General features: G+C 62.9%; 4 protein-coding genes across 4 annotated transcripts; 2 read left to right on the top strand and 2 right to left on the bottom strand.

Moving 5' to 3' along the window:
- CHLRE_17g737200v5 (uncharacterized protein) lies at positions 1 to 4,262 on the bottom strand. Its single transcript, XM_043072570.1, has 10 exons — positions 4,038 to 4,262; positions 3,834 to 3,900; positions 3,571 to 3,708; positions 3,172 to 3,273; positions 2,839 to 3,015; positions 2,386 to 2,547; positions 2,180 to 2,248; positions 1,807 to 2,049; positions 928 to 1,617; positions 1 to 742 (listed from the first exon to the last, which is right to left on the bottom strand). The coding sequence occupies exons 1-10, from the start codon at positions 4,094 to 4,096 to the stop codon at positions 626 to 628; spliced, it is 1,824 nt and encodes a 607-aa protein (XP_042915029.1). The 5' UTR covers positions 4,097 to 4,262; the 3' UTR covers positions 1 to 625.
- A 50-nt stretch (positions 4,263 to 4,312) lies between these two features.
- CHLRE_17g737150v5 (uncharacterized protein) lies at positions 4,313 to 8,692 on the bottom strand. Its single transcript, XM_043072569.1, has 10 exons — positions 8,494 to 8,692; positions 8,308 to 8,418; positions 8,177 to 8,227; positions 7,990 to 8,063; positions 7,863 to 7,917; positions 7,084 to 7,779; positions 6,794 to 6,892; positions 5,370 to 6,713; positions 5,054 to 5,263; positions 4,313 to 4,919 (listed from the first exon to the last, which is right to left on the bottom strand). Exons 1-10 carry the CDS (start codon positions 8,560 to 8,562, stop codon positions 4,836 to 4,838), a joined length of 2,793 nt encoding a protein of 930 aa, XP_042915028.1. The 5' UTR covers positions 8,563 to 8,692; the 3' UTR covers positions 4,313 to 4,835.
- A 160-nt stretch (positions 8,693 to 8,852) lies between these two features.
- On the top strand, positions 8,853 to 13,094 carry CHLRE_17g737100v5 (uncharacterized protein). Its single transcript, XM_001699564.2, has 11 exons — positions 8,853 to 9,126; positions 9,218 to 9,278; positions 9,355 to 9,481; positions 9,729 to 9,871; positions 10,014 to 10,242; positions 10,669 to 10,885; positions 11,225 to 11,345; positions 11,584 to 11,731; positions 11,957 to 12,171; positions 12,339 to 12,474; positions 12,680 to 13,094. The coding sequence occupies exons 1-11, from the start codon at positions 9,057 to 9,059 to the stop codon at positions 12,728 to 12,730; spliced, it is 1,518 nt and encodes a 505-aa protein (XP_001699616.2). The 5' UTR covers positions 8,853 to 9,056; the 3' UTR covers positions 12,731 to 13,094.
- A 198-nt stretch (positions 13,095 to 13,292) lies between these two features.
- CHLRE_17g737084v5 (uncharacterized protein) lies at positions 13,293 to 15,348 on the top strand. Its single transcript, XM_043072568.1, has one exon. It carries the CDS (start codon positions 13,645 to 13,647, stop codon positions 15,082 to 15,084), a length of 1,440 nt encoding a protein of 479 aa, XP_042915027.1. The 5' UTR covers positions 13,293 to 13,644; the 3' UTR covers positions 15,085 to 15,348.
- Positions 15,349 to 15,361: the final 13 nt, after the last annotated feature.

Below are 15,361 nucleotides of genomic sequence, written 5' to 3'. Positions count from 1 at the left end.
GGCACCACAGTGCCACACACCATCCCACGCCGACTGACAGAGCGTCTGGCTACATTACATTGCACTGTCATTGCCTCATGCCTCGCCTCAGAACTGTCATTAAGACGTTATATTTGCACAGCAGCACAACACTTTTGCAACGTATAAACCCACCAAGCACCGTGCCAGGCACCAGTGCAACGGTCCATCTTCCAAAGGGTTACGCTCTGCTGCGCTCTGTTCCCTGGCACCAGTGCAACGGTCCATCTTCCAAAGGGTTACGCTCTGCTGCGCTCTGTTCCCAATCTGCCATAATCCTGCTACGGTAGCATCTAAGCATAACAGGCAGCCCGTAAGCACGCCAATCATCGCGCTCTGTTTATGCGGTCAGTCAATCTCGTGAAGGTGTCAAGTCCAAAACGTCGTTTGAGGAGTGTCACAGGTGTGGTTCGTGTCGCGTCAACGTTGCTATGCACCACCGCTACTAGCCCAAGTGAATCAACTCGGGACTACCGTACTACTGCCGGCCCTTTCTCCTATTCCGAACGGTTCCATTCTCCTACTTTTCTTTTATGTCCGCGTCCAACGCGGCGCCCACACGGCGTGTCGGCTTTCAAACTTCGGAACACTACCGCACGCCAAGCGCTCAATGGTACAGGGCCGCCTGCGCTGCATTGCTGAGTGCCAGGATGCGGCGCTTGGCCTCCTCCCGCTCCAGAGTGAAGTACTTGACCAGGCGGGCGCGCTCGGTGTCGTCCGCGACCTGGGAGTGAGGGGAGCACAGGGCAAGCGCTTAATGGCCGGGTAAAACCATGCAGTCAGCGGTGGCTAGGATGGACTGCCTGCGCGCTCCCTTCTCCGTTATACTTGTCCCCAAGCCCAACGGAAGAGCCCTGCAGCAGCACAAGATGAAGTGGCACGCAGCCCGCACCGCCACAGGCCACCCACCTTGGCCAGCATGGCCTGCCGCTCGCCCTCCTTGGCAATCTCCTCCTGCAGCACCGCTCGCAGCTCCTCCTCACGTCGGCTGCCGGGCCGCGCCACTTCGTGCACGCCGCTGTAGCGCCTGCTGGCCGCTGCCTCCGCCGCCGCGTCCGACGTTTTAGTCATCTCCGCCACCTGCTCCTCAACCGTCGGCTGCCGGCCGCGGCTGCGCGCCTGCGGCAGCGTGTAGGGCGCGTAGGGCGTGGGCGCAGCGCCCGCGCCGGGCCGCGTGGGCGTGGCGGGCGAGGTGAGCGGCCGGGCGTCGGCGCTGCGGCGGAAGTCCGCACTGGCGCTCAGGGGCCGTTGCGCCGCCGCCATGCGACGGGCCTTGCCGGGCTGGCCCACGCGGGGGCTCAGCATGGCTGTCAGGTAAGACCGCTCGCCCACCACTTGGCCCTGGCCGGGACCGGTGGAGCCGGGCCGGCCAGTAGCGGCTGCGCCGCCGCGGCCGTAGCCGCCGGCGCCCGCCGGCGTGCGGGGCGTGACGGCCGCGGAGCGTGGCCGGCGGATGGTGGTGCCGGCAAAGGCACCGGCAGCCAGGGCTTCCTCCGCGGGCACGGCTGGCAGCGCAAGACGTGGCGCCGCGCCCGGCAGGCGACCGGGCGAGCCGCGCGGGCCACCCAGCAGCGTGGTGGCCTTCACGGGGCCGCCAGTCTAGAGCAGGGGGGAAATGATGGCGTGGAGTGGGAGGGAGATGCGTACCAGAAATGGAGTGATCATCAGGTCACGCGACTGTCCAATCATTTTCCGACCCTTGACCCCCTCCCATCCACCCGCTGGTTGGTTTGGAACGAGTGACACTTCCCCCGTCCATGTCCCCGATACGCCCGCCCCCTGTGTTACCTGGAACGCCTCCAGGCTGCGCACGACCTCCTCCGGCAGAGCCACGCTGCCCTTCTGCCGCATGCGCAGCAGGCTGGCCCGCAGCACCTCCTCCTGCCGCTGCATGGCCTGGCGCAGGGCCGCCATCTCGTTCAGCAGCAGCTGCCGCTGGCCCGCCAGCGCCTCCCCGCGCGCCGCCTTGTCGTCCAGCCGCATGGCCAGGGCCTGGCGCTCCGCGTGCGCCACAGCCGCAGCCTCATTGGCCTGGCAGTTGATGGGGGCGCAGTCAATGGTGCTGTGATAAGTGGACGAGGCTTAAGAGCTCCGCCGCACGGATGCTGGCGCGCATGCCCGCCGACCCCGCCGACCCCGCCCCACCACGCGGCGCCCTCACCTGTGCAGCGATGTAGTCGAAGCGCTGGCGAAGCTCGTCCGCGCGAATCTTACGCAGGTGCTCCAGCTCCTGCGGATAGAGGATTGTGAGTATAACTGCGGTGCATGGGCAGGCGGAGAGTGCTTATTCTGTCCTGTAATATGCGCCTCTTGCTGGCCCACCATAATACTGTCGTACAGTCTCAACGGAAACTCGGCCCCACCCACCTGCTTGCGGCGGGCGGCGTACTCGTCCTTGGCGGTGTTGCGCGCCGCAAAGGTGGCGAGGCGGCCCTCCAGGTCCCTCTCCGCCTTGGCCTTGATGGTGCGGCGCTGGTGGTCGCGTAGATAGTCCTCCTCCGCCTTGATCTGCAGCTGCAGCTGACGCAGCTGCGGAAGACATGGAAGGGACGCAAGCGCAGGTGAGGTTGAAGTCGGGCAAAACAGCTGGCTGTGACTCATGGCTTTCGTCGCCGCGCGCCACTGCTGCTAACCATGCCATCACATACACTGTATCCGCTCAGCGCTAGCTCTAGCTTCTGCTCCCGCTCCCGCAATCGTGACCCTGCAGCCTTCGTCACCTCCTTGTCCACTGCCTTCTCCATACCACCCCGCCGCCTCGCCACCCCACCATCCGCCACCCGTTCCCACCCCCGCTCCCGCCCCCGCCCCCGGACCCACCTCCTCCCGCTGCCTTAGAATGTCCTCCATCTTCCGCTCCCGCGCCAGCATGGCCTGACGCCGGCCCTCCAGCATCTCCAGGTTGGCACGGTAGGTGGCCTCGCGCTTCGCCTCCAGCGCCGCAATGCGCTGCCGCTCATGCGCCGCGTGCTCGGCGCGCTCCGACGCGAAGCGAGCCTGGTGTGGCGGCAGGAGGTAATGGGAGCACAGTCCGTGAGGCCAGGATACCGACCCACAGGCGGCTGCGCCTTTCCCACCGTACGCTTGCTTTCGAGTTATGACACATGGGAATTCCCAGGAACGCGCGACTCGGACAGTTGCCGCAGCACTCACCAGTCGGTCCTCCACCGCCTGCACCTTGGCGGCCGCTGCCGCCCGCATCGCCTCCTCGTGCTGCGCAGCCGCCTCCATGCGGGCAGCCCGGTTCTCGGCAACCTGCGGAAGACCGTATGTAGGGCAGGCCCCGGGTTCAGGTAACAACCGCGTAAGCGGCGGGCCCGCACGGCAAATGCCCGTGTGGCCGTCGGCATTGCCCCCCCCCCCCCGCGCCCGGCATGCACCTTGTCACCTTCCACGAAAGCAACCAGGCGCTGCTTCCTGCCTGCAGGACTGCCGTACCCCTCAAAGCTCGACCACAGCCTCCGGCCCATTCACATACACCTTTGTGTCGACCCTTCTTTCCTTGTGCTTTCCTATACCACACCTTTCCCCTTGTGCTTTCTTAACACATACCTGGGTAGCCAGCTCAGCCCGGTGCTCCGCCTGTTGCTGCCGCTCATAGTCGATGGCCGCATACTTCTCCATGCGCCGTTGTTCGCGGTGCCGCCATGCCGCGTTCTCCTCCGCGGTCAGTTCCGCCTGCTTTTGAAGCTGTGGACGGGCACACGGAATGCAAAGCAGCGGAGGGCGGGGCAGCGGTTCAGACTGGTGCGCAGCCCTGGCGTGAGCACCCATTATGCCCTTGTCGAGCACGCTTTGCAATTTTTGACACCCACCGCCTGCAGGGTCTTCAGTTGCCTCTGATACTGCACCTCCGCGACGTGCATCAGGTTGCCGAGGTTCCTGTAATGCGCAACCGAGGTAGCGAGCGTGTCAGGGCACAGGGTTCGGGTTTGCACCAAACACGCTCTTCCTGGCTACACCTCCAGCGCCTAGGTGCCCTTGCAGTATATCTCCTCCACTCCATCTCCAACACTTACTGCATGTCAACGGACGAGTTGTACACGCCCTGACCATAGTTCGTCGTGGCTAAAGCCATGCTGCCAACGTCCGGGGATGCCGGTGTTTGTCAGCAAAACCCAAAGCGACCCAGCACTGCGAATCCTTCTGATGGCCGTGCGCGCTTTTATGGCGGAGTAGCGAGCCTCCTCGTGAGTCTTGCGAGGAGTTAGCACAGGTAGTCGCCCGTGCAGCTCCGTTCGTGACTCAGGAGGCCAGGTACATATGCTGACAAGCTTATACGCAACTTATGTAAGCGCAAGGAGCTTTACACTTGTTGGGTCGCTGCGGGCACGGCAGATAGCGCAACTCAACTCAGTGCCCCGTTGTGTAGCGCCGAGCCAATGGAAAGTATTACTGCTTTCAGTACGAGTCCTTTAAGCAAGCGCGATAAGTAAACGAGCACTCTGCAGAAAAAGAGCTACTGGGATGCCCGCACGAAGGCCCCGAACTTGGTCTCGGCTCTGCCGCTACCGAGTGGATGCAAGCTTTTCAATATGTTATATGTCCAAGATGAGTAAGAATGCGACATACAGTAGGATGAGTATCCGCGCGGCGCGAACCGCTTCCCCAAAGGGCGGAATGTGCCGTAGCTTGCGCAAATTTCAGCGCCAAGCAGAAACCATACGTCATGAGCTCACAGTTTTATGCACGCCGGACATATTATTGCAGCCGCTCCTAGCGCGATACCAATACCGGCTCCGTGGCGTTTCCCGTTCCGCGACTGACGCCATCCTGTCATCTTAGGGAGCTTGCCACCTCAGCGCTCCTCAGCCGCCTCAGCGCTCCTGCTCCAAAATGGCGCTCAGCACGTCGTTCTCCTCGAATATGTTTGCTGCCAGCAGGGCGTCAATGGAGACCTTCTGCACGCAGTACAAGCGGTGACGAGGGCAAGAAAGTATAAGCCCGGGACCAAACCAAGCATCAAGGCAGGCACACACGCAGCTGCGGAGATGAGCGGATGCGAGCTATGATAGTCAGCACGCATGTGACGGACCTGTGGCCGTGGTACCGGCAAATCTGCAGCTATTCCAGCCACAGCAGCACGCGGGCCATGCTGCTGCTGACCTCCAGCGTATGCGTAGCTTGCGGGCCCGCCGCGCTGCCCACGCTGCCGGCCGAGCTTGGCTGCCTGGTCCTGTTGCTGCTTCAGTCTCTGCTGCTGCCGTTGTTGTTGCCGGTGCTCCTGCTCCAGATCCTCGTCAGCCTGAATGCATGTTGGCACCATGGCGCAGCGTGAGTAACTCGACAGCTGTCAGTTGCACAGCCTGTGGAGATGCGTCATGGCGCCCCGAACGCGCGGAGCGGCTCACCTGGGACAGGATGTCCACCAGAGACTCGTCGTACCGGTCCGTGATACAGCTGCCGCCCACCGAGGAAGCTGACCCCGCATTCTCCTCGAGCCAAGCAGCCACCGCCTGAGGCCCTCCGGCCATCCCCACCGCCTGCTGCTGTTGCTGCTCCTGAGCGGCTCCCGGCTTTGGAGAAGCCGCCGGCATCAGCGGCTGCGCAGGCGCTACCCCGGGCGGTGGCTGCATGTCCCAGTGCTGCTGCCGAGCCAGGTCTTCTAGCATGCCCGCCATCCGGTAAAGGCTGCCTGTAGCGCTGCCCGGCGTCTCCGCAAAACCCACACCAGCGCGTCTGCTGCCGGCGCCTGCGTGAGGCGCGTGCTTGACGCCGGTAATACTGTTGCAGCTGCCGGCAGCAAGCCGCCCGTTACCAGCGCCAGCTCGCGCCAGCGCCAAGGCCGCGGCGTGCAGAGGCGCCAGCGGTGTTACGGCCGCTGTGCTGTCGCTGGCGGCGTAGCTGTATGGGCTGAACGGTGCTACAGACTGCGGTGGCTGCAGAACCGTTGGCAGCGGCTGCTGCAGCTCCTGGCCGTGTCCTTGTCCCATGGCCCTTCCCAGCGCCACCATGTGCAAGGTAGACGCGTGTCCTGCATGCATGCCTGCACCTGCAGATCCGGGCGGAGCGGCGCTAGCGCAGAAGCTGGGCTCAGGGCAGGAGGCCGCCTTTACTGTCGGGACTGCTGCCGTTGCGTCCGCGGCATGCACCGACTGCAGCGGCTCCTGAACTCCGGATGAGCCTCCAATGGCTGCAGGCCCAGCTGACGCAGGCCGTGCAGTCAAGGGTATCGCTTGGCCATGCGCTCGCTGAGCCGCCGGTGGCTGCCATGTGCTGGCAGGCTCCGCCACGGCGCGCCTCGGCTCGGCATGGGGTCGGACAGTGGGTTGCGCCGCCGCACCTCCCGAGGTTGCTGGATCCCGCGTTGTCCCGCCAGCACCCAGCGTCATGCTGCTTGTCGCGCTGCTTGGCGTACACAGGGCGCCCTGTAGCTGGGCGTGCTCGATGACCCTGCCCGCGCCCGCCTTGTTGTGTATGGGCGGTCGCCCTGCAGGCAGCACGTCCGACGCCGGTGGGCTGTCCACGTCTACGAAGTAGAAGGCGCCGTTCTTTCCGATGGCCGGGTCGTAGCTCAGCACCTTGCGTGCCATGGCCCCGCTGCCGCTGCCGACGTTGGCGTGGCTGCTAACAGCACGGCCGCGTGCTGCTGCTGCTCCTGAGCCGGCGCTGCAGACCGGCGCGTCATCGCCCGGCCCGGGAACGGGGCGCAGGGTGCTGGTCGCCTCATCGGCCGACATGAAGCCCTGCTGCGCCTGTGCATGGCAAACGCTCAAGTCATCAGGGTTTCTCGTGCCGATGCAGCCTTGTGTACATGGTCAGTTCTGCACCGTACCTGCCAACCAAGCAAACTGGACGCAGCGGCCACGACATCCTCGCTCGGCGGCACAATCATGGGTGAGCCCACCTGGCCCGTTGGGCTTTCCAGCAGCACCTGCGTTGCGTGTTGCACCCAGGGCATCGCTGAGGGTTGCAGACGCTACTGCCGTAAGCTGGCCCGACCGCGCAGGCAACCGCATCCTTATGCACAAGATAGATTGCCAATGCCCGACCCAATCCAACCTCCATGCGATGTGAACTCAGTCGTGGATACTGTCTGCGTGGCTGATTCGGACACACGCTTACCTCGTCCACGGGCACTGCCTCAAAGTGCTGCATACTGGAGTTGACCTGGATGCTGCGCGGTCCAGCGCGAGCCCTGCTGCCGCCGGCTCCAGCCCCTGCTGGGCCGGCTCCCACTGCGCTGGAGGACGCCGTAGACAAGCGTGACACGCACGGCCAGCCCGCGTTCGCCATACAGCAGCTGCTGGTTACACCCAAGCAGCCCTCGCTGGCTGCCACCACCCCTGCACCCACCCCTGTACGCCATGTGTGCATCGCCGTCGGTGAATGGCTGCTGCACATTGAACCATCTGGGTTGGAAGGCCCCGCATCGTGCCCACTGGCGCACTGGTCCTCAACCGTAGCCGCCGGCATGGCCGCTGTGGTGGTGGGGATGGCGATGACTGGGTTCGGCCCAGGTGCCTGCAAGGCTGATGCGGACGTCGCGTGCGGGTCCGAAGTGTGGTGGATCGTGATACTCACGTGCGTGCCGGGTGCCACGTGGAGTAGTGATGGCGCGCTAGCAGCCTTTGGTGCTGGGCTGCTGGGGCAGCCAGTTGCAGTGGAGCCAACGGCACGGCCCAGGCCCGCTTGAGCCTGCGGCTCCGCCTCCTGGTCTCGTGGCAGCGCCGCAGCATCTGACTCCCCGGATCGGTCGTTGCTGGGTTGGGTCTTCTGTGGCAGCTCTGCCGCCTGCTGCGCCGCCTCCAACGCGTGGACCTGGTGTAGTGGAGGTTGCACGTCAAACATCGCGAGGCCCAACGCAACCCACAGATGCATTTCTCAATGAATGTACGCCGTACCTTGGCTTGCGACGCCCGAAGCACCAACAGCACTTGTCCCAGCTTCTTCTTTAGCCTGCAGCATCATGCCGTAGAAAGGCCGTGTGTTGTGATACCAGTACTCAGGCTGTCAGACGCCGATACTCACAGAAGGTGCTCTTTATGCAGCTGGCGGTGGGTCTCCTTCAGCTCCTCCTCCCGTTGAGAATATTGCTTTGCAGTCTGTATCATGTAGCGCAGACCGAGTGAGGCGCAAGGGAACAGCATATGATCAGGACTGGCACGAGCAGGCCTGTACTACTGTACGACTTCGTTTGCAAGTCGAGGGCGCTCACTTCGTCACGCTGCTGGCGTAGGGTCTGCACCTCCTGGCCCAGCTCCACCACCTGTAAGAATAAGCAGTGCTCACTGTCAAATGCGGTCGGGGGCATGCAGACAGGCGTAAACGCCCACACCCGCATTCCACCTGCTTCAGGAGCTTCGTGACCTTCTGCTTGTCCTCAGGCCCGAGGTCTTGCAGGGTGCAGGCCCGTGTCAACAGTGGAGTCAAGGGCCCCGGTAGCACTTGGAGTTCGGCCTGCATTGCATGCACGCCTTTAGCTATGGCCGTCCTGAAAATCATAAGAGCTCCAGCCTCCGGAAGCGCTCTTGCCTGCGGTGGTGCGCCGCTGACTGGCTTGCGGCTCGGCCGCGGGCAGCTCTCGCTGCGCCTCGCCTTCATAATAGCCCTATGTACTTATGAGGAGAGTTATGCTTGGTATAGCCATGGCTCTTGCGTAAAGGACCAAGAGAACGTGAAGACCTGGTTTCAGCTGTCAGTGTCCAAAGATTGTTTGCAAGATAGCTGGAAGGATGGATGTGCTCGTAAGGAATTATTTTCAACCAGCAATGGTGAAACGCCTCTGCAGGCCAGAAACACGATCCAGCAGAATGAGCGCGGATGACTTCGAGGATTTCCAGAACCCCCGTTTGCCAACGCTTGGCATGTGTACGGTGTCCTTTGCATATTATCACTACATAACAAACACTTCTGGCAGCACGCTGCTTGGGTAGAAGCGTCACAATACTCAATCCATCGTCGCGTGTGAGCTGAGCTCGGCACTAAGACTCTATCTCCTTAGTTTTGTCTAAACAGTAGCTGTTCGGGCTTTAAGGACTTCAACCGCGGCCCAAGAGCCGCCCAAGTGGTTCGGGTTTCGAGCTTGGGTGGCCAAGATGTCGGCCTGTGACTGCACATGTCACGATGGTGGCACCCGAGCCCCCAAGAGGGGCCACCTCGCGCGCGGTAGGTCGGCTTGCCCGACAACGCGGAGTGCATGCGCGACGAGCGGTCCTATCAGGCATGCCAACGCTGTGTCCGCTTTTTGTCACTGTAGCTGTGGAGCAAAGAGAGGCTGCGCGACGGATTGCGGAGGCAGCCAAGTCGGAGATCAACAGGTGCGCGCGGAACATGGGCATGGCACGCCATTTGCCCGAACTCTTGCGAGCTCATCCGGCTTTGGCTCTCCCTCAGGTACTTCAATGACCAAAAGGTCTATGATACAGTAGCAGCTAATGCCGTTAAGGATGACTTCAAGCGGAAAGGCCGCGAGTTCAAGGAGCGTGCATCGGAGGCTCAGATGCTGGAGAGCTTGTACCAGGTGGGGCGGGGCCATGCCAGACGGTACCGGGGTATGCAAGTTTGGGGCACCTATCAGGCGTATAGTTGGCATTGGCGAGCATCTAGGGCCGGGCGGGAGAGGGGAGGGGTGGTGGGGAAAGGTTTGCTTCGGGGTGGATGGTGGCTTGAGTGGGCGGCAGCCCCGTGGCGGCAGCCCCAAGGCCTCGGATGGATGCAAACGGGATGGGGCTCTAAACGCCCTTTCCTCATCTCCCCCCGTTGCACAGAGTGAACGTCAAAAGACGCTGAATGCGATCCGCGCCGAGGAGGAGGAGCGCATCGCGGTCGCCATGGCCCGGAAGCAGCAGGAAAAGGACCGTTCAGAGCGCGAGGTGCAGCGGCTACGCGAGCAGAGCGACGAGCTGCGCAGGTGGGTGGCACAGCCGTCATGGGCGCGAACCGGATCTCGTGGACGAACACATCGGGATTGTTGTGTGTATGTGCGTCACTCAGCCTTACTAAGGCTCACGTAATCAATCTGTTATGCCCGCTGCCGCTTCGCTTGCCAACAGCCTTGCGGAAAAGATCCGTGTCGCGCGCGTGAACAAGGAGCGCTCGGACCAGCTGGTTGAGAAGAAGATAATCGGCGAGCAGCAGCAGGAGTACGACCGCGCCTTCAACCAGTTCGTGGCGGGTGCGGCAGCAGAGGCGGAGGCGCAGGAGCAGGAGAACCAGGCTAAGCGGCGCGAAGCCAACGTGCGCGCGCGCATGGTGCTGGAGGAGCAGATGCAGGAGAAGGCGGTGAGTGGAGGGGTCCGGGTGGACAGGTTGGGACTGGAATGGCGTGCGTAGGGTTAGGGTGAGGGTTAGGTTAGGTTTGGATGGTTGAAGGGGGCTTGTGTTACCCGTCATCAGTAGGCAACAAGCGGGTGGCGATGTGCCCGAGACCTTCAATTCGGTCTCAAGTTGCATGGTATGGGGGGTGGGCTATGACAGGCAGCTTGGTTTGAAGGCAGGATTGCAAGCAAGGTGTGGCCTTGATTGCGGCAGCAGATACCTCAACACAACCCCGAGGCCGCGGGCGCGCATGTGGCTGTGCTGGATAGCCAGCAATTACGACGCGTTTGCATTCATTATACGAAGCCAACCCGCGGGCCCACATCCACCATTCCACCATCACTCCAATCCACATGCCCTCCACTTCACCCTGCTCATCCCAACGAGCAGGAGGCGGCCCGCCTGGCGGAGCTGGAGGCGGTGCGCGAGCGCGCCATGATTGACGAGGTGGTGCGGCGGATCATGGAGGAGGACGCGGCGGAGATGGCCACCAAACGGCAGCGGCAGGAGGAGACGAAGGACTTCATCAGCCACTTCCTGGAGCAGCAGGATGAGCTGCGGCGGAAGGAGCGCGAGGCGGCGGCCGCGGAGGACAAAAAGATCCAGGGTGCGTTGCTGGTGCTCTTTTATGGGAATGGGTAGATGGGACAAGAGTGGAATGGAGGATTAGACGGGCGGGGGTTCAGGGGCTGTGGCACGTGATGGCCGGGGAAAAGGAGTTGCGGCTGGATTGCATGACGGGACCGGGACTGGCTCTAGTTGGTTACTGGCATTGCCCGTGCACTGTGAGAGGTTGGTGTGGTCCCGGGTACGGGCGCAGCAACGGATGCGGCACGTGCTGTTGACCGCAAAGTGATTGTGGGGCTATGCCATTCCAGCCCCGCTCGCCCGCTAGGGACACGTCAGCACTGACTCGCTTGGAACATGCTTACTTTCTTCGGTGCAGAGTACTGGCAGTCGGTGCGCGAGCGCGAGCGTGAGGAGGCGGAGCGCAAGGCGATGCGGAAGGAGATAGCGGACCGCATGTACGAGAAGGTCAAGCGGGAGATGGAGGCGGAGATGGCCAGGTGAGCTATGGCCCAAAATGCATCAGGGCATCGCAACCAGCGCCTGTGGAGGAACATGGGGCCAAGCAAGGGATTTCCCACGGGCATGGATTCCATTTGCCAGCCGCTCCTGGCTGGGGCCTGGGTTGTGCGGCGTTGGTAAACAAGTACCCGAGTACCAGGCCCAACATGTCCGTGACGTGTCGGCTGGATTGACACCTTTTAACATCGCCCCATGTTGATTCCCCTCCCTGCTCAGGCGCGAGGAGGAGGAGGAGCTGATCAACATGCTGCGGCAGGAGGAGCTGGAGGCCAAGCGGCGGCAGGAGGACGAGGATCGCAAGCGCAAGGCGGAAGAGTCCAAGGAGGAGATGCGCCGCGCCAACGAGTACCAGATGAAGCTCAAGGTGGGTGGCGTGGCAGCGCGCACGGACTGTGTAAAGCCTCCTAGCAGCGAGCCATGGGTTCGTACATGTACGGCGGGATGCAGCAACGTACGGCAGCATGCACATGTTCTGAGTGAGTGTGCGGTCTGCTAGCTACTGTTGACCCGGCTTCAAGTGATACGCCGCATACGATGCCTCTCCGCATCTCGACGCTGTCTTACGCAACACTTCCCGCACCCCCCGCAGGAGGAGCGCGAGGCCGCATTCCGTGCCGAGGAGGAGGCATTCCGGCAACGCATGCTGGCCAAGTTCGCGGAGGACGAGAAGCTGGAGCAGATGAACGCGCAGAAGCGGCGCATGCGCATGGCGGAGCACGCGCGCGAGGTGCAGCGGCTCATTGACGAGAAGCGTCAGGCGTTCGAGGCGGCCAAGGCGCGGGAGGAGGCGGAGGACGCGGCAAAGTGGGTGCTATGGTTGGGTTGGGTGCTGGCAATGCGGGCGTTGGCCCAGGATTGGGCGCATTGGCATCCTTGACGGTGGCGTGCACTCGTGCGGAACAGCCCCGTGCCACACACATTTCTGCCTGGCAACCCTGCGCTAAAGCTCGTCTCTCTGCTTCCGCTCGCAGGCGCTCCGAGGACGACCGCGTGCGCGGGCTGGTGGAGGAGGAGCGCAAGAAGCTGCTGCGCGAGGCGGCGGAGCTCAAGGACTTCCTGCCGCGCGGCGTGCTGCGCGACCAGGCCGATGTGGACTTCATCTCGAACGTGAGCGCAAGCGTGGCGGCCTGCTGGGGTAGCATGGGTGCGTGTAGCTACGGACGCTGGTATGCTTGGGAGGGTTGGGCGCGGGCCGTGTGTACGTGGCTTTGGTTGTGGGCTTGCCAGCGCATTACAGACCCGCCGACCGCCGACCCCATGGCTCCACGACCTGCGCTGACCGTCGATGCGCCGACTGTGCCCTGGGACACAGGTGCTGGAGGAGATGGCGCTGAACCGCGCCAAGGCCACGCAAGGGCGATGAGCACGTGTGGCACGTTGCGGAGCCTTAGGAGGGGAGTGCTGGGTGGTGGATCGGGGCGGTGGAATGCATTGGAGCTGGTGTCGTGGCTTGACGCGTACGCGCATGCTATGCACAAGGCTCAGTGGGGATGCGTGTATGCCTTATTCAATATGACGGTATGATGGCCAGGGCGCGCGCACAGACATAGACAAGCAGGAGGGTGACAATTGGCAGGCTGCCATTACGACGGACTCGTGGGGTCAAGCTAGAGCAGGTAGACACGTAGTCGTGGTGTGATGCGCTGGCGTGATTGTGTGGGCTAAGTAGCACTGATCCTCACCTGTTAGGTGTAGTCATACGCGTGTGGCTGTAACTATTAGGACTGCTCTCACCGCGTGAGAGTTCAACAGGCCCGCGCGCCGTGATCACCCCCCTACCTGCCCCTACGCCCCCCTCTCATAATTGAAGCCGCGTCACGCAGCCTCCCTGGATATCTCCAACGGCAATCTTGGTGCGAATAGAAAGAACCAAGGAACGGCTGTGTGTACGGCTCGATATGTGAATGCGGATGTTACAGAGGGGACAGATGTGGACCGGGGCAGAGCGATTCAGCGAAATTTCTAGACGGGCCATCATCCATGTGCGCCAGTTTAACCCTCTCTCTTGCGTACTAATTAGCACGCTACTACTAACTTATACAAACACCAAGCATCCAGAGCACGCTTCATACTTCGCGAGCTGTCTTGTTTGATGCTCGAATGCCCCAAACTTTCCAAGCCGTGAAGTGTGTAAAATGCAGCAAGTTTCAGTCCCAACAGGTGAAAAAGGTCCAGAAGTTTGCTTGCGCTGTTTGTGGCGAGAAGCAGACAATTCAGCACGTATATGCCATCTCCAACTCTGGCAAGGACATACGCCTCCACGTTCAGCGGCTCAACATGAGCGTGGGACAAGCCCAGGAAGCGGAGGCTGACCGGTTGGAGCAGCACGCTTATTCAGGGCCGCCTGTCATAACTGGACCGCAGCACGCTGACGAACCCGCTAGACACGAAGGCCACCCGCAACGTCAGCACGGGCACACGCTGAACTGGGATGACTTCACGGAGCAGGAGGAGCTTCAGCAGGGGCTTGGCAATGACGATGGAGGGGCAGGGCTCAGCGGCGCCTTCGTGACAGCGCTGCCGGAGCCAGACCGCAAACGCGGCCATGGCGATGGCTTGGGGCAGGGCCGCGCACGCAAGCACGCGCGCCTGTTACCGAGCGACGCGGGCGAAGTGGAAGCCGAATACAATGGCTTCCCCGCCGCTGGTGGAATCAGTGCATGGCCCCGTAACGCGCCGCCCCGCGGCCCGGCAGCGCCGTACGGGCGGGCGGTTGGCCCGGCAGGTCCCCGGCCCTCGCTGCAGCAGTCGGGGGCTGCGCGGCACGGTAAGGGTGGAGTGTCCATGTCCTTCGTGCCGCCGGCGTCGGGGCTTCAGCATGGGAACAACGCTGCTCAGGAGCAGGGCTTCCTGCGGCCCCACCAGCAGCACCAGCACGCCAGCCAGCCCCGGCGACAGGGGCAGTCCATGGCCGGCCCGACCGCTCAGCAGCCGCTCCTGCAAGGCGGCCAGCGCCTGCAGCAGCGGCACGGCCCTATCCACCCGCAAGCTGCCGCGCAGCAGCAGCAGCCACCACAGCAGCAGCAACAGCGGCCGGCCTCTGCATACGGAGCGCCCGCTGCTCGAGTGCCTGCCGTCACGGCCAAGGGCTTCGGTACGGCGGTGACGGGTGCGCATTTTGGCGGCCAGGGGCCGTGGCACGGCAACGGCAGTAGCGCTGGACATGGTCGTGCAGCATTTGGCGAACCTGTGTGGAGCAGTGGAGCGGTCAAAGCCGATGCCAGCAGCGGCATGGGGCATGTGGCAGCACAGGCAGGCTTGGCGTGCGCATGGGGGCCGCAGGCACAAGTACAGCAGCACCCGTCTCAGCACGAGCTGCAACACGGTCACCCGCAGCAAGCACTGCAGCAGGACCACCATCAGCAGTGCCAACCGCCCCAGGAAGCGCTGTTGAGGCAACACCAGGTCAGTGAGCCGCCCGCGCCACGCGCAGCGGCGTACGGCGCTGACGGCTGGGCCGCCGATATGGGTCTGCGCAGCGGAAGCAGCGGCGGCGCCGTCGGCAACGGTGGTCACACCAGTCATGCCGGCAAGCCCTCGCATGCGCCACGTGACTGGCGAGGAGGGCACGGAGGCAGAGGCAGCAGCGCAGGCGGGGCAGGTGGCGGCGTGGGTGGCATGTGGGGGGATTTTGTGGAGGATGAGGGCGGGGCGGATTGGGCCGGCGGTGGCGACGATTCAGATGGCCCCGATGGTCTGTTTGTGACGTGCATTTGACGAGCTCTGCTGCACCGCCAACGGCATTAGCAGGACGTGCTGAAAGCGTGAAGACTACTGGGGATCACTGTGCATTACACGTGCGTAACGAACGGTGTCATACAGCGGAGCGCAAGAATGCCGGTTCAGTTGCGTGGCATGTGCAGCCAGGCTGCGTGCAGCTTTTGCAGCCCTTTACAAGGCTAGGGGGCATGTGTGATGGCCATATCTAACAAAGCTGGGCCGGTGGCTGCACCTTTTTGTTGCCACCCTACGGAAATGACGAGGGGCAGCGCTT

This window comes from Chlamydomonas reinhardtii, chromosome 17 (assembly GCF_000002595.2).
Source record: "Chlamydomonas reinhardtii strain CC-503 cw92 mt+ chromosome 17, whole genome shotgun sequence".
NCBI classification, from domain to species: Eukaryota; Viridiplantae; Chlorophyta; class Chlorophyceae; order Chlamydomonadales; family Chlamydomonadaceae; genus Chlamydomonas; species Chlamydomonas reinhardtii.
The sequence above is the reverse complement of the archived record's forward strand: the minus strand, read 5'-3'. Positions and strand labels throughout refer to the sequence as shown.

Excerpts from the sequence above, each read along its gene's own strand:
- CHLRE_17g737200v5 (XM_043072570.1), bottom strand. The coding sequence starts at position 4,096 with ATGGCTTTAGCCACGACGAACTATGGTCAGGGCGTGTACAACTCGTCC. Across the intron at positions 2,548-2,838 it reads TTCTAAGGCAGCGGGAGGAG|CTGCGTCAGCTGCAGCTGCA; the intron begins GTGGGTCCGGGG and ends TGTCTTCCGCAG. Across the intron at positions 2,249-2,385 it reads ACGCCGCCCGCCGCAAGCAG|GAGCTGGAGCACCTGCGTAA; the intron begins GTGGGTGGGGCC and ends CTCTATCCGCAG.
- CHLRE_17g737150v5 (XM_043072569.1), bottom strand. The coding sequence starts at position 8,562 with ATGAAGGCGAGGCGCAGCGAGAGCTGCCCGCGGCCGAGCCGCAAGCCA. Across the intron at positions 7,918-7,989 it reads CTGCATAAAGAGCACCTTCT|GCTAAAGAAGAAGCTGGGAC; the intron begins GTGAGTATCGGC and ends ATGATGCTGCAG. Across the intron at positions 5,264-5,369 it reads TGGTGGACATCCTGTCCCAG|GCTGACGAGGATCTGGAGCA; the intron begins GTGAGCCGCTCC and ends ACATGCATTCAG.
- CHLRE_17g737100v5 (XM_001699564.2), top strand. The coding sequence starts at position 9,057 with ATGTCGGCCTGTGACTGCACATGTCACGATGGTGGCACCCGAGCCCCC. Across the intron at positions 9,482-9,728 it reads TGCTGGAGAGCTTGTACCAG|AGTGAACGTCAAAAGACGCT; the intron begins GTGGGGCGGGGC and ends CCCGTTGCACAG. Across the intron at positions 12,172-12,338 it reads GAGGCGGAGGACGCGGCAAA|GCGCTCCGAGGACGACCGCG; the intron begins GTGGGTGCTATG and ends TTCCGCTCGCAG.
- CHLRE_17g737084v5 (XM_043072568.1), top strand. The coding sequence starts at position 13,645 with ATGAGCGTGGGACAAGCCCAGGAAGCGGAGGCTGACCGGTTGGAGCAG.